We start from the raw sequence: 15,083 nt of genomic DNA on the forward strand, positions 1-15,083 counted from the left end.
ATTTGTTTTTTTTATGCGCCAGTGGGATATTTTAGTTCAAATCAACAATTTAAATGACTTCAGTAACCATATATAAATTCTGTGCACAGCTTTTATTCAAGTCTTTAGATATGAATCAACCAAAAGTCTATACATTTCAACTGTAACAATAGTATTTTGAGATTGCACAAGGCATTTACTCCTAGAACGTACAGATAAAAATAAGGAAAAGCAGGAATACAAAGTAAACCCTTATTATGTAGGAAAGACATGTGGCCACACTGAATCATTTCAAGGATAACATTTTAAAACTTTGAACAAATCTAGAAAATGACCTAAGTTGATTGAAATATGGATAAAACATAACTTCCAATTCTTTCGATTGTACGAACTACACACACTGTGCAATATTTTACTAGAATTATTTATGGTGTATTTTGGCTCATATCATAATAAATATATGTTATATAAATATCTGATATACACCCAATAAATATGATGCTCAAACAGGTCTTAAGCAGCCTGCATGCTGTGAGGTTGCTGCCTGCATTAGATAGTCCTCCACTCTCTTCTCCACTGCAAAGTAAAAGTCACGAAGCTGCTCCCTGACTGATGGACGATAGATCCAGACTGCAACCATTACTGCAACTACCATCAGCATGAAGAACAGAATAAGACATAGCGTGCTACAGAAACGGCTCTGTGAAAAGAGAGAGAGAGAGAGAGAGAGAGAGAGAGAGAGAGAGAGAGAGAGAGAGAGAGAGAGAGAGAGAGAGAGAGAGAGAGTAGTTTAATCATTAAAGAGAGTGTAGGGGGGGGGTATTTAAAATTATATTTCTATAATAACCAACTGTAAGACACTTTTGGCCATCAGCCAGTATGTACTGTTAGTCTGGGGGAAAAAAATTCTCCTTTGTTAACTTATGGCTTTCCCAAATTGTCATTTTTTTCTTCAATGATAAATTAACTATGAGATTTATATAAAGTTTAACAGCTTAATTAACGGTATAACAGGTTAGTGAATATGAACTCATCTTTTACAATTAAAAAAAAAAAAAACACATTATACTATATTATACAATATTTGCATGATTCCAAATCTCTGTTCTTTCTTTCGGCTTCTCCCATCAGGGGTCGCCACAGCGGATCATCCGCATGTTTGATTTGGCACGTTTTACGCTGGATGCCCTTCCTAACGCAACCCTCCCCATTTATCCAGGCTTGGGACCGGCACTAAGAGTGGCTGGGGTTGGTTCCCTGACCGGGGATCGAACCCGGGCGGCAGCGGTGAGAGCGCCGCATCCTAACCACTAGACCACCAATCTCTGTATCTGTTAAAAATCCCTACCTTTCGTGTGCTTCTGCTGTTGCGAGCGCTTAGTGTATTCAGCTCTTCCCGACACTGAGCCAGACGAATCTGATAGCTGTAGCACTCCTGCTCCAGGATTTCCAGCTCAGCCTTCAGCTCTACGCACTACCGAGATTGATAAAACAACACAACTGTCATTTCACTGAGCAGCATTTAAGGTTGCAATATTTAAAATATTCGATGCAATGGCATGGTGAGCAGTTAAGCAGGGGAGCTGTCTATAGAGGACTGTTTACACTTCAGGGAAAAGGACAATTTTGTTTTCAAAGATACATTTTACATCTTCACTTTTTACTAAAAAATATTTGAATTATTACTATCTTACTTTATAATAAATGTCCACGTTCTTGATCTTCTACATTTTATCCTCGATGTGTGTGGACTTGAAACATTTAAAATATTATGAAAAAAAATGTACCTTATGAAAGTTATGTTTAGGCTAGTTAGAATGTATGTGCACAGATATCATTTAAAATCACTTGTACATATTTCACTCACAACAGTTGTTGGGACCTTTGTGTATCTATTTCTATAAATATTGTTTATATTGCTAAAATTAAGAGAAACTGCAGATACGGTGCATTATTCATACCTCCTTGTCCTTTAAGCTGAGTTTTTGCTCGGTCTGGTGCAGCTGCTTAATGATGCTGTTATCCGTCTCAGCGAACTGGTAGGACTGGAGTCCCTGCTTGTGCCCTTCTGTAATATTGTTCCAGGATTCATGACTGTCTGAGAAGGTTAACCAGAAAAATAAACCTGTTTATGATCTGCAATATTTTGTGACCTTACATCAACCTTGGCATTTGCATTAGCAAGCATTTCAAACAAAATACCAAATGATCAAAAAAAATATTACAAATTCATATGGAACGTGATTGATGTTAAAGGTACCTATGAATTTTTCTAGCTGTTCTCGCAGGATCTGGTTGTCCTGCTCCAGGAGAAGGTTATCAGAGTGGAACTCTGCCTTGTCCTGCTGCAGAATATTACACTGATGCCTAAGTGACTCCTCCTGCTCCCTGGATCTCTGCACAACACACACATACACACATTTACTACAAGTCTTAGTATTGTATCATGTACATTCTTAACTGTAGAAATAAAACTTTCAAGGTTTGGTTATTGGAGTGCAATCAAAAGTAGAAAAAAAAAGGCAGAATAACATGCGTTTTTTTTTAACTTAGCTTGAATGATACATATTTGAGAAGAGTCTCATCCACATATTGCTACCAATGAACAAAATTGCAAGCACAAACTATTTCTGGCCCAAAACAGAGTCAAAATGGTTAATTGACTTAGTAACGGCTTTATTCCAGTCAGGTGGTGGATCCTGGACACACTGTGTATGCACTCTGATGGGAGACATAAATTCCCCCTGAATTAACAGGTATCCTTGTCTATTACAGTTACCCTGTTCACATAGTTTTTCACACATATAGCTAATTTAGCATAATCAAGCATCCTAATATGTGGGAGTTTAGAGGAAATGAGACAACCTGAAGCAAACCCACATAAGCACTGGGACAACATTTGAAACTCCACCCAGACAGTAACCCAGGCTCGGGATTAGTCTGGAAACCATGTTACAGATTGCACAACCATTGTTGTACCCTTATGAACAGTATCAATGAATAAAGATGTGCATAGGCTAATTTACACTGAATATTTTCACGTTAGTTCATACTTATATACGCGGTTAAACACTGTGCACACATATTTATCAGCGAGGGCCTGCAAATGCTCAACTATTTAAAAGAATTTTCCATCTTTCTAAATTACCTCTTAATTGTGAATGAAAGGAAACTGTCAATTTGTTGTTACAGTATTTTTTTTACATTTCCTTATAAAAAAGTATACTATATTTCCAAAAGTATTGGGTCACCTGACCTTTTCTGTTATATGTGGTTCTTTTCCAAACTGCTACCACAACGCTGGAGGCACTCAATTGTATAGGACGTCTTTGGATGCGGTATAATAGAATTTTGCATTCGCTTGAACTTGGAAACCCAAACCTGTTCCAGCATGGCAATGCCCCTGTGCACAAAGTGAGTTCCATGAAGATATGGTTTACATGCTTTGGAGAGAAGGATCTTGAGTGGCCTGCTATAGAGCTCTGATCTCATCCCTACTAAACACCTTTGGGATGAATTGGAATGCTGACTGCACCCCAGGCCTCCTCACCTACATCAGTACCTGCCTTTCGTAATACCCTGGTGACTGATGAACACAAATATCCATAAGCACACTCCAAAATCTAGTGGAACATCTTGCCAGAAGAGTGGAGGGAATTATAAAAGTAAATTGAGACTACAAGTGGAATGCAATGCTCAAAAATCACATACCGGACTTATGACCCAATACTTTTATTATAGTGTAATATAGTGTATAAGTAATGCTGCTATGATAATCTGTAAAAATAAAAATAAAAAATTCCACAGCAACATCATGTGGTCAAATGGTGCTTGGTCCCCTGAAATTGCAAAAGGCAGCACTACTTACTACCTCTTGTCTGTGTCTGTGGTCTGACCTGAAGCTGATTCTGTAGCTGTTGGAGCTGATCATTGCACTGATCCTGATTCTTCCTCATCAATATGTAGTTCTCTCTCAGGTCCTCAAACAGCTTCTGCCATCGCACTGACTCTGCCTGGGCCACCTGCAGTGCCTCCTTGTGAAAAAGATGATTTTGGCATGATAAGTTGGCAAACAGCATTCAGATGATTCTGTCTATTAAGGAGAATGAAATCTGACTGCCTCCACAGCTGAACTAACCTGTAGGTTCTGCAGTTTGGCCTGTGCCTCTGAATTCTCCTCTGTGGCTTTCTGGATAGCCTCCAAAGCATTTTTTTCATACTCCTCTTTCTGGTTTTCCATCATTAATACCACCTTTTTTAGTCCATCCTGAGGAACCCCCTAAAGAAAAAGATGCAATCACAAAACAAACAAAACAATAAAAAAAAAAGGTTATGCATAGCAACAGCACTGTGATATACACACTTTTGGAATTGTCAAAGTAATATCTTGATTTAGTTCTGAATGTCTATATTCAATTTGTATACACATCAACATATGCACAGATCTAATTTTCTAAGATTCAAACCCACCTTCATAGACAACTGTAGTTGAGCCTCCAGTGTCTTGATCTTGTTCTTTAGCAGATCTTCATCGCAGCGAGACTGTGGGAGGAAAAGGAAATGTGGTGTGACAAAGGTACAGATACAACGGATGAAGCTTCCACTGAAAGTATATGCACATGGGTGCATGCGCATAAGCATTTATCTTAGACAGTGTAGCTCAACATTACATTATTTTGATCAAGCTTAATGAATGAATGGATGCAGAAATCATACAAAAATAACATTTTTAAATAACAAGAAATATTAAGAACCACACCTTGGTTAGCTGTATGAATGAATTATGCATTTTGTCTAACTATTACATTGTGCATTATGTGTTAAATGAATACATTTCCAAACTAATTGGTTGTTTTAGCAATTAGTTCTAACTGCTACTAACATAAGAAATATGGATATAAACAGACAAGGCCAAAAAAGTGTAGAGTGTTTGCTACCTAGAACATTTCTGGCACGGGTAAATGCTCTCAGTTTTTTTTTTCATGCTGACAAGCAAACAGCCGGATACTTGCAAACCACAGAACCCACGTGCACATTTATATTTATGACACAAATAGGAAAGACAGCTAAATGAATTCAATTTTAAGGCATGCTGTCTGGAACTGCCTTGAAGAAAATATTCTAGAGGCTTAGATGTGAATATGTTAATTGATTACTGTACAAGTTCTTTTGTGTGTAAAAACAAACGTGAGGAAAGAAATGATTAAAATGTTGGTGTAGGATTAAATAATAAACCATGGTGAGCTGCAACACATACCTTCCACATCAGCTCAGTGGCATGCAGCAGGGTTGATGTACTTCTCTGTAGGGCAGTCAGCTTCTTTTTCAGAACTTCCTCTCTATACAACGCCTCCTGCACGAGGGACCATTCAGGTCGGATTTGAACATGGCTGATTATAAAATCTATTCATTCAACTGGAATACATTTATTTAAGTATTTTGATTTGTATCCTAATTTCATTAAGTCTATTAATTTTAGCCTAAATGTTGGATATTTGATTTACGTATACGTTATATGAATTAGTAGTTGGCTACAGACATACATTTTTAAATCATACACAGGCAACCTATTCTATGTTACAATATTATTTATAAAGGTATTATAATTTAATAACATAATAACATATAGCAATTTAAATTACCTCTAAATAAGTCGCCAACTGCTGAATATCCTACAGTAGGCAAGATCAAGAGAAATAGACAAATTTAGTAGAAATTAAATGTGGCGTTATTACATTCATTAAGGAAATGTGAAACTGTTGTGAACAGTAACATAACTAATCACCTTACCTCATCATTAATAGTTGAATTGCCTGATCTACAAGAAAAGAAAAAGCAGTCACAAAACCGTGAGTGAATTTGTACATAAAAAACCTAGTAACATCACTGCAACTATAACTAGCATACAAGAAGTGTATACTCTAACTATGAAGGAGAATTACTCACTCAGTCTGCACACTAGCAGTGTATAGTGTCCTGTGGTTGTTTGTCTGCTGAGTGATGTCCCTAAGGAGAGCTAGGAGATTCCAAAAATACTCACATGAGCTATGCCTTTTGCTTATGAGCTATTGAACATGTCTACTGTATAAGAACACCATTGTTAAAAAAAGTAGCTTGCTTGCCTCGTTCTTGCTTTGCTTTTTCTCTCTGAAGAAGTGACTCGAGCACAGCTGCAGCACTCTCATGCTTCAGTGCATTTTCATTATTGGGTGAAGCAGTGAACACTAGCTGAAGGGTTTTGTACAAACACAGTGAAATATTACCAAGATTCACAAAGATATAAGTGATCAAGCTTCTGGAATTCTGGAATCTGATTGTCAGAATCTGAATGGTGGTAATTTTTTAATCTGAATGGTGTTTAAAAAAAAAAAGAGTGCTTCACATCATTTATAACTAATCATTAACAAATAAATATTTATTAATAATTAAAATTATGAAGGATTCAGTATTTTTTTTATATTAAATAGGTTGTTTTATTGCAATTAGCCATAAATTCAAAGTTCAAATGTATGAAATGTCATTTATTAATATGAATGTAAAAAGTCTGAATCATGTGCAGTTTTCTCTGGTATTAAAGGGAAAGAAATCTTTGGATGCACTGTTTTAAAAAATGAGTTGCCTGACAATTATGCAACCCCAACATTAATTATTTTCCTATTACAGCATGTCTCCATTGTATTCTAATTCTTAGTTAAGTTTTTAAGCAACATAGACATAAACAGGCTACAAAATCTAAATGTGTGTTTTTACACTTATTCACCTGTTTGATTGGACTGATGTTTGAATGCCTGTAAGGCGTAGACATTTGCGTCACACGATCTTCCTTTTGTGCGTAATAACGTCTTGACTGTGAAGATAACGGCGTTCTAACATTGCAGTCAGCTGGTCGTCTCTTCGAAAATTCGTCCTGCCTTTTGCGGTGTAATTCATTCTTAATCCATTTCGTATCCACGTCTCTGGTTGGACTTCGACATGTTGTCACATTGTTTCGATTGCCAAGATTTCTGTGCTTTACAGCACGTTGTTCCAATTTTAAATCATAGTCACACTGTTGAATTATTTTGCCATCAAGAGTGATCATCCTGTCCTCGTTGGATGAAGTCTAGTGCTTGGTTGCGTTACAGCAGTTGATGCTCTATGGCAGCTTTATGACATGTATATCTGAGTTACTGTATAGACAAAACTCAACAGTTAACAGGATGTTAAATATACCATTAAGATAAAATGGATGTCATGGTAATCACCTTTAAGGTTGTTCTGCTTTAAGAGCACACGTGCTGATCTTCAGACAGCTGCAAAAGAAATAACAATATATCAAGCTTAATTTAATTTAATATCAAGTGCTTTTATTCATTAATACATCACTTGTTTTAGCTTTGGAAGCAGTTCTATCTTAGTCTACTTCTACATTGTAAGATACTAAATAGAGCTATAAAGAGAGTAAACAAACAAAAAAAAAACCTTTGAAATGCTTGAATGAATCATTTTCCCAACTAATGGCAACAAAAAAAAGGATTAAATGAAAAAAGCTGATATTTGAAACCATTTTAAAAGGGTACAATACCTCATTCACCGCTTGCATTCATTCATTTATACCCAATGCTGTAAAGTTCACATGAACACCTATGATATGTTATGCAATATTTTCATTTCTAATTTCTCACAATGTACCAATTACACAAACAATAATGGATTTTTTTGCATGTTCTTTTCCTGACTATTCATGTTATAACTGAAAAGCTGCACTGACACGTAACCGAGAGCAAAAAACATATTAACATATTAAAACAAATATTTGTAAGAAACGTTTAGTGCTATTAATTTAACAAAACAAATTACCTGTTTCATGTGAGTCCTGGAAGAGAAAATAGTGCTGAAAAAAGAATCTGGGAAAACATTACAGTCGAGGAGGTGAAAATGAGTTCGAACAATAAAAGCGGTTTACTTCTTCTGCCTTGCTAGTTTACAGGAAGTAAGAGGAAGCACACAGTCTTGCATGAGTTGCTCTATCTCTGCAGCCACCCATACTGAAAGTGCTCCTGCAGACGGGTGGGCCTTTAGATTAGAAATGGCTGGTGTGCTCATATGGCATTGCTCAACTCAAAAGCTGGTGCTTGAAAACAGATGGCATATTGGTTCACTGGCGATCCTAACAACTTGGCTGATATCTGTGATTGAAAAGTATAGTTTTTATTCTTAATAAAAATCATTTACACAGCTAACAGTTCAGAATACAACAGAACGAAATGTCCTGTCTAGCATGTAACTTCTAAGTTATTCCAGATATTTCAGATGAATGTGCTCAGGTAAAAGGGTTGAGTGAACGTAGTCAAACACAGCAAAGTTGCATATTTATTCATGTATTAAGCATGGCACTTCAAATGGATTTGAATAATAATATAAAAGATAATGCAATTTCTAAAGTATTTTAAGTTATAGTTTACTGTGCAGTGTACATATAGACTTACTTTGAACACAAACAAAAGTAGTGCAGTATATAATATTACATGGACACTGAACACTGCAGTCTGTGAAATGATCAGCTTGCTAACACTGAGTAGTGAATCAGGCGCCGTTTCTGGCCTCCTGGAAATATCGTGTAAACTTACTCCACCTGCAGGTTAAGAGTGCTTCACGCGGACCCGGATGTAACTGAAGACGTTACATGAATTCTCGCGATATTACGCGCGAGAGTTCTTGTAGCACCCTTGCTCGTTGCAGAAGGGCACAGCGAGGCCGAGGAGCGCCAGTGGCTGCTATAAGGATACATTTCGGCCTGGGTTATTGCCCTTCCATCTTCCAGACATGCTCTCCAGACTTGTGATAGTTTCAGGTTGGTCAATTCAAGCTAAAAAATAATACTAATAATAACAAAGTTGCTGTAGTGGTTTGGTTATGTTAGTCGAAATGCATGGCGACTGTAAAGTTGAAGGGTAAAAGAGCAGGGCCTGAGTTGCTAACTAGCTAACTGTAGCTGCCTGAATGAAATCTGTGTGTTTGAGGTTAATGTGCACACACATTTGATATGTTTGATTTGCTATATATTAAGTTTAAGATAAAATGCTTCCTGTAGATGTTTTTCATTCTAATTATACTGTCACCAAATGAATTGTTAGCTGAGGTGCTATTAGCGTTAGCCATAGATCCATGCAATGCCGGTGAAGTCAGTTGTCCAGAATGACGTCCTTCATTCAGTTCAAGTCCAAACTCGTGTACTACATGACATTAACCTGGATAACGGTTTATCATTTTCACCTACTATTCAACACTCTAGTATACAGATTGTATGAATGAATGAATGTAGAATTCATGTTGTTGAACAGTGTCACATCTGTGATCTGTCTCCAGGTTCAGCCCTGAAGAACTCCGGTTCGTTTGGACCTTGGTATGTATGCTTCAAATCACTGGCAGCGTTTTCTTTCTCAATGGAAATCTGAAATTTCTAAACACTAAAACTTTATTGCAGAAATGAGTATGTTAATTGGAAAAAAAACCTTCTATTTTTAGTGTGGTCCAGGCTTCTCGTTCCTTCCACTCGTCTTCTCAGAGCCTGGCACCTGTGCCTCCTCTGCCAGAGAAGGGAGGAAAAGTCCGCCATGGAATTTTTCCAGAAGAGCTCTTCACACTGCTGTACCCGAAAACCGGAGTCACGGGTGATTAGAGATATATTTTGTCGATTGTCTCCATGGTCTACAATTAAGGAAGCTCAGAGAATTAGGTTTCATCTTGGGGTTGTTATTCAGCAGTTGATTAGAGGTCACCACTTGTTTCATGTTCAAGAGATTCACCTCTGGTATAAACACCACTGATCTGGCAAAAGGAAGCATGGTTTTTACTATCCTAAGAATAAGATTTACAGATATCTCTGATAATGGAACAGGCAGGTATGTGGAAACCCTGATCATTTTTAAAACACAGAATTGCTGTTAAACATGCAGAGGGAATCTTTAGAAGTTCTTTAAGTACAGGAGACCTAATCAGCTAATTAGTTTACCATATGGGTATTTTAACTACATTTACTAGCTATATAGACTAGTTAAGTTTTTCCAGGCATCTAAACAAGGAGAGAATGACTCTGGATTCTGGATCTTCCATACCTGTTGTCAGTCGACATGGTGTCTGTCAACACTATTTGGTACACCCACAAGTTCTTATCCGTGCCAAAAGAGTTTGTTGAATGTGTTTACGATCATCCTTGTTTACTTTAGTGAATTTGTGTAGGTGAAAAGCAAAGCAAGCACATCGCACTCTTATAAAAAAAAAAAGGGTTTTTTACTACTTTTCCTGATTTGAAGAGTACTTCTCTACTTCTGTTTTTGCTTGCCTGCCTTTGTAATGAAATGGCTTAACAGAAGGTTCAAATTGTTTAAACCACTTGACATTAATAAAAATCGTGGCTAGGCTAGTATTTCTTTTAGCATCGGTGTGTCTTATACACAAACACACATGCTTAACATTGTGTTGTGGGGAAAAAAAAACGCTATGTTTTTTATTATGCAGCCTGTGAGATTTTTCGATATTTTTGCACATGCCGTCTTTCCCCACAGATCGTAAGTGTGTCAGTTAGCAACTTTTAGACATTGCACAGGAGATTTGACATTACTCATCCCTCATCGGTGCTTATTTTCAAGTATTTCATATAAATCTCGGCCTTATTAGGGATGTCGCAATAAATATGTAAACGTCATTTGACATTCTCATTCGTTGCCTCAAACCAATGCACACTTTTTTTTTCCAGGACCTTACATGCTTGGCACTGGTCTTCTCCTGTACTTGCTGTCTAAGGAGGTCTACGTCATCAACCATGAGACCATTGCTGCTGCCTCCATTGGCGCAGTGCTCATTTATGGTGTCAAGAAGTTTGGGCCCAACGTGGCAGCTTTTGCAGACAAATTGAATGAGGTGGGTTTTATTGGCCAAATTATGCTTTTGAGCTCTTCAAGAAGACAAGGTTGCCATGCTTACTGTTAAACTTTTCTGCTAATTAATATTTGAATACATCTACAGGTTACTCGCTAAACTGAGTGCAACTTGATCGGTACAAGATAAAGATAAATCGGGCTTGGTTTCATGCTAACCTGCATTCACATTCGCAAAGCAACAAACCAACATGCAACCGTATATGTGATACTATGTTCTAATTTTACTGATTCTTCTCACAGTTCAGTTTGAAACCCAAATGAAATATTTAACTGAATAAGCTCACAGCATTTAAAAAAGAATAAAATAAAGCTAAAAACAAATGTGGCATAAATAATTGTACAAATAAAGATTGACTGTAGAATCATATGCAAGGAGCAAAGTGTTGAGCAAAATGGGAAAAAATTATTTTTATTTATTTATTTTTTTTTTTACTAAATGTACAGTTATGGCCAAACCTTGTGGAACATCACTAGCCATGTACCGTATTTTTCGGACTATAAGCCGCTACTTTTTTCCCCACGTTTTGAACCCCGTGGCTTAAACAATGAAGCGGCTAATTTATGGATTTTTTCTGGGTTTTTCCCGGTTTCACAAACTTCAAGCCAAATAACTGAACCCCATAACATTAGACTAATGAAATTTCCGAACGGAAACGAAAAAACGCACCTCACCTGTGTTCTGAGCTGCACGGCATCGGGAGAAAAACTTCCATCGGGTGATTTTTAAACGCACGACGATGCCAAAAGATAAACTCCCGAGAGAAATAGTTGTGAAATAAAGGAGAAAGACAGTGAACAATGACTTTCTTGGTCGGCTACTGTTTAGATACAAGCCGTTGTAACACGTTGAGTCTGGGTGAAGGGAGAGCTCGCTTCTGGCATGCTATTCCCAAAATACCGCTATGCTCCTAAAGGAAGCGCAACATATTTCACCCGTTACAATGTGTGTAACGTCTTTCGTTAAAGCCTGTGTAAAGTACATTAGTGTAGACATATGTGACTTATAGACATGTGCTTCTTATTTATGTTAAAAATAAAAATATTTGTAAAATTCGGTGGGTGCGGCTTATATATGGGTGCGCTTTATAGTCCGGAAATTACGGTACATGTTTTTGTCATTCTGATTGAAAGATTCGGTGAACTGTTTACATGAGGCGTTATCTAATCCGATATGGTGTTTACATGTGCCGGCGCTTGGAATTGGAATGACTTTGGAAATGCACACATTAGCCCAGGGGTGTCAAACTCAAATTCACAGTGGGCCAAAATTAAAAACTGGGACGAAGTCGTGGGCCAAACTCAATATTTATTGAAAACTTTACTGCAATTGTGCATGTTTTCCATCTCTCCAGATGTGTTATGTTGAACCTTTTCATATGGAAACAAACTTTAGTTTTGCATAAACATTGAATTTGGAACAACCAAAGTTTTATTATAAACACATGAGAACACATTCTTATGATGTCTCTCTCTCTCTCTCTCTCTCTCTCTCTCTCTCTCTATCTGTAGCCTTTAGAATTCCTTTTTAATGTAAACCTTTTTTTCACAGGGCAACAACAAAACAACCAATAATAATAATAATTTCCTTCAATTAAAAAAAAGCAATCATTCAACCATTAACAGTTCATGCCCTGGAGTAGAAAAAGTGCATAAAGACAACATTCATTCAAGCTCAGTTTGCTACACTTTGATATACTCTGATTGGCTGAAGTCAGATTCCTGCATCTCTTCTTAGATACACGTGCATCATGTCTGGGGTTAGTCTCTGAGCTGAGGAAATCCTCAGGATTGAGTGAAGATGTTCATCAGTGACACTCCTGAGTGGTGTTTTGTTCATCTTCCTTAAAGAGAACAGTTACACACACACATATGTGCTGGTGAAAATAGAGAGCGTTTGAGCAGCTTGGGCACGGAGTTGGAACAGTGTCGGGGAGGAAACGTGGAAACTGTGCAGCACACACAGAGTCGTACTTTGACTCGAGCGTGTCTCTACACTGGAGTTCAATCAGCTCCATTTGGAGGTTGGTTGGTGCGCTTTCCAAGTCAACCACAAACGGATTACCGAGCAGTTCAACTCTGCATTTCTGGGCTTCAAAGTCGGTAAATCGCGGAGTAAATTTAGCGCTGATTACGCTGAGTTTTTCAGCGCGGAGTTTTTCAGCGGTCTCGACTGACGCGCCCGCGCACTAACAAAGCATTCTGGGATTTGTAGTATTAGCGGTGTATGCGCTATATACTGGCGGGCAGCTCTAATACACATTTGATATGATCTCGCGGGCCAAAAATAATTACTCCGCGGGCCTGAGTTTGACACCCCTGCATTAGCCTATGTCCTGTCAACATGGAGTTTCATAATTTTTTTATGTAATGTGTTGCATCTCTAAGTAGCATCTGAATTCTACTCTTCCCTTACAATTTTATTCGCTTTGAGCAGCTTTAGTCTAATTGAGATGTTTATATGGAGCATTTTTATTCTAATTGCACTTTAAACCAACTACAATGCTCCATGTAAACGCACCTATTGTATTTACATCCCATTTTTTTATGTGATCGGTTGTCATAAAGGCACATAAAAGATTCACATACTGAAGGTTTTTGTGTTTCATTTAGATTTGTCTGACTTAAATTTAGTAATAGATCAACTTTTAAGCAGTTGAACTGGTTTTGATCAAATGCCACAAACCATTTGTATTTTCTTTTCCTTTCCCTGCAGGAGAAAGCTGCAAAGATCCAGGAGGTGAAAGACCAGGCCATGGGCAGCCTGGCTGAGGCAATCCAGCACGAAAAGAAGGAGCAATGGAGAGTGGAAGGAAGGAACATGCTTTTTGATGCCAAGAGGGTAAGAATGTTGAAAATAAATAAGTTTGTGTGCAAAACATTTATATGCTTTTTCCACTAGAGGGTAGTGTCTTTCCACCCATCCAAACAAGGTTAGGGTCAAATGCCTGATGTATTTAAATGTATTAGGGCAAGCAACCTGAGTAAAAGAAAGTTCTGCACTTGTTGGAATTGTAAGTTTACCTTTAAGCATTTTAAATAAAATAAAAAATTCTGAACAAGCATTTAAGCTCTAAATGTATGAAGACATTTTAATGATGAAATCTTTGATGTCCTGCTCAGACTTTATTTTTTAATGCTGTGACAGATCAAGTAAATCCCAGTAAGTTTCTATGAAAAACATTTCTGGTTTACAGAACAATGTGGCCATGCTGCTGGAGACCAACTACAGGGAACGGGTTCACATGGTCACCAATGAAGTGAAGAAGAGGCTCGATTATCAGGTGGCACTTCAGAACCTGCAGCATCGCATGGAGCAAGAGCACATGGTCAACTGGGTGGAGCAGGGCGTCATCAAAAGCATCACACCACAACAGGTATCTTTTGTTTTGGATTAGTTAAGCTGTGGAAACGCATCATGAAACCCTCCTAGGCTTTTAAAGTCGTTGTCACTCAGATTTGCCAAATATTGCATTATTCTGTTGATAAAAAGACTGTCAAATCTGTTCTTTCTAGCTGTTTATGCACAGGGCCAACTTATTACATGACTTTCTCAAAATGCATATATATCTCACGCCACTAGATGGCGATCCAGTTAAAGCAGTACACTAAGTGACTTCGTTGAACACTGAATTCTGGTGCTCATGCTTTTCATTTTAATGGCTGCAAATGCTCTCAACTCATGTTTGTTTGATTTTCAGGAAAAGGAGAGTATTGCTAAGTGCATCTCGGATCTAAAAGTACTAGCTAAGGCCACTCAGGCCAAAGCAAGAGTGTGAGTTTCTGTTGAAGACCCTGTCCCACATACATAATCAAGCCACCTGGTAGTCTTCATGAATAAACTAATTCCTCTTCAAGATGGTCTAATCGTGTCCTTTAAGTGTACATACACCTCGAATAAAATATTTGGTTATTCACTAACTGGTGTGTGTGTGTGTGTGTGTGTTCCAGAAGATACCGTGGTTTCATTTGAACGATTGTGTGTTGAAATGAATGATGGAATTGTTGATATTCAGTACTATGACAACCATCATTTACAGTTTCCTTTTACATAGGCTAAGTTGTAAATGCTATCGATTATTCATTATCCTGGAGGGTGAAGTTCTAGCTGTTCTGAATTAATGCGTCACTCTAGGTCATTTGAACAGCATGGCAGAATAAAAGGTGTTCCCAACCTTTGGACCG

At 37.7% G+C, this 15,083-nt stretch overlaps 2 protein-coding genes across 3 annotated transcripts; one reads left to right on the forward strand and one right to left on the reverse strand.

Moving 5' to 3' along the window:
• Positions 1-75: 75 nt before the first annotated feature.
• On the reverse strand, positions 76-8,020 carry traf3ip3 (TRAF3 interacting protein 3). Of its 2 annotated transcripts, none has more exons than XM_083553906.1 (15): positions 7,819-8,020; positions 7,224-7,271; positions 6,740-7,148; positions 6,102-6,207; positions 5,926-5,995; positions 5,770-5,797; positions 5,622-5,651; positions 5,237-5,332; positions 4,450-4,521; positions 4,118-4,258; positions 3,876-4,013; positions 2,240-2,375; positions 1,941-2,077; positions 1,328-1,453; positions 76-679 (listed from the first exon to the last, which is right to left on the reverse strand). In XM_083553906.1, the coding sequence occupies exons 3-15, from the start codon at positions 7,058-7,060 to the stop codon at positions 482-484; spliced, it is 1,599 nt and encodes a 532-aa protein (XP_083410032.1). In that variant the 5' UTR covers positions 7,061-7,148; positions 7,224-7,271; positions 7,819-8,020; the 3' UTR covers positions 76-481. The 2 variants fall into 2 exon arrangements, with proteins under 2 accessions (XP_083410032.1, XP_083410033.1); XM_083553907.1 differs by having other exon boundaries at positions 6,740-7,123; positions 7,819-8,014.
• A 575-nt stretch (positions 8,021-8,595) lies between these two features.
• Positions 8,596-14,819, forward strand: atp5pb (ATP synthase peripheral stalk-membrane subunit b). The gene is made up of 7 exons (XM_083553916.1): positions 8,596-8,812; positions 9,328-9,364; positions 9,487-9,632; positions 10,718-10,881; positions 13,615-13,740; positions 14,096-14,275; positions 14,600-14,819. Exons 1-7 carry the CDS (start codon positions 8,785-8,787, stop codon positions 14,675-14,677), a joined length of 759 nt encoding a protein of 252 aa, XP_083410042.1. The 5' UTR covers positions 8,596-8,784; the 3' UTR covers positions 14,678-14,819.
• The last annotated feature ends 264 nt before the right edge of the window (positions 14,820-15,083 follow it).

Source organism: Silurus aristotelis (assembly GCF_946808225.1).
Source record: "Silurus aristotelis genome assembly, chromosome: 11".
Lineage (NCBI taxonomy): Eukaryota > Metazoa > Chordata > Actinopteri > Siluriformes > Siluridae > Silurus > Silurus aristotelis.

Coding starts and splice junctions, on each gene's coding strand:
- traf3ip3 (XM_083553906.1), bottom strand. CDS start 7,060: ATGATCACTCTTGATGGCAAAATAATTCAACAGTGTGACTATGATTTA. Junction 2,376..3,875: donor AGCTACAGAATCAGCTTCAG/GTCAGACCACAG, acceptor TGTGTTGTGCAG/AGATCCAGGGAGCAGGAGGA. Junction 680..1,327: donor ACAGCAGAAGCACACGAAAG/GTAGGGATTTTT, acceptor CTCTTTTCACAG/AGCCGTTTCTGTAGCACGCT.
- atp5pb (XM_083553916.1), top strand. CDS start 8,785: ATGCTCTCCAGACTTGTGATAGTTTCAG. Junction 9,633..10,717: donor CCCGAAAACCGGAGTCACGG/GTGATTAGAGAT, acceptor TTTTTTTTCCAG/GACCTTACATGCTTGGCACT. Junction 13,741..14,095: donor TGCTTTTTGATGCCAAGAGG/GTAAGAATGTTG, acceptor TCTGGTTTACAG/AACAATGTGGCCATGCTGCT.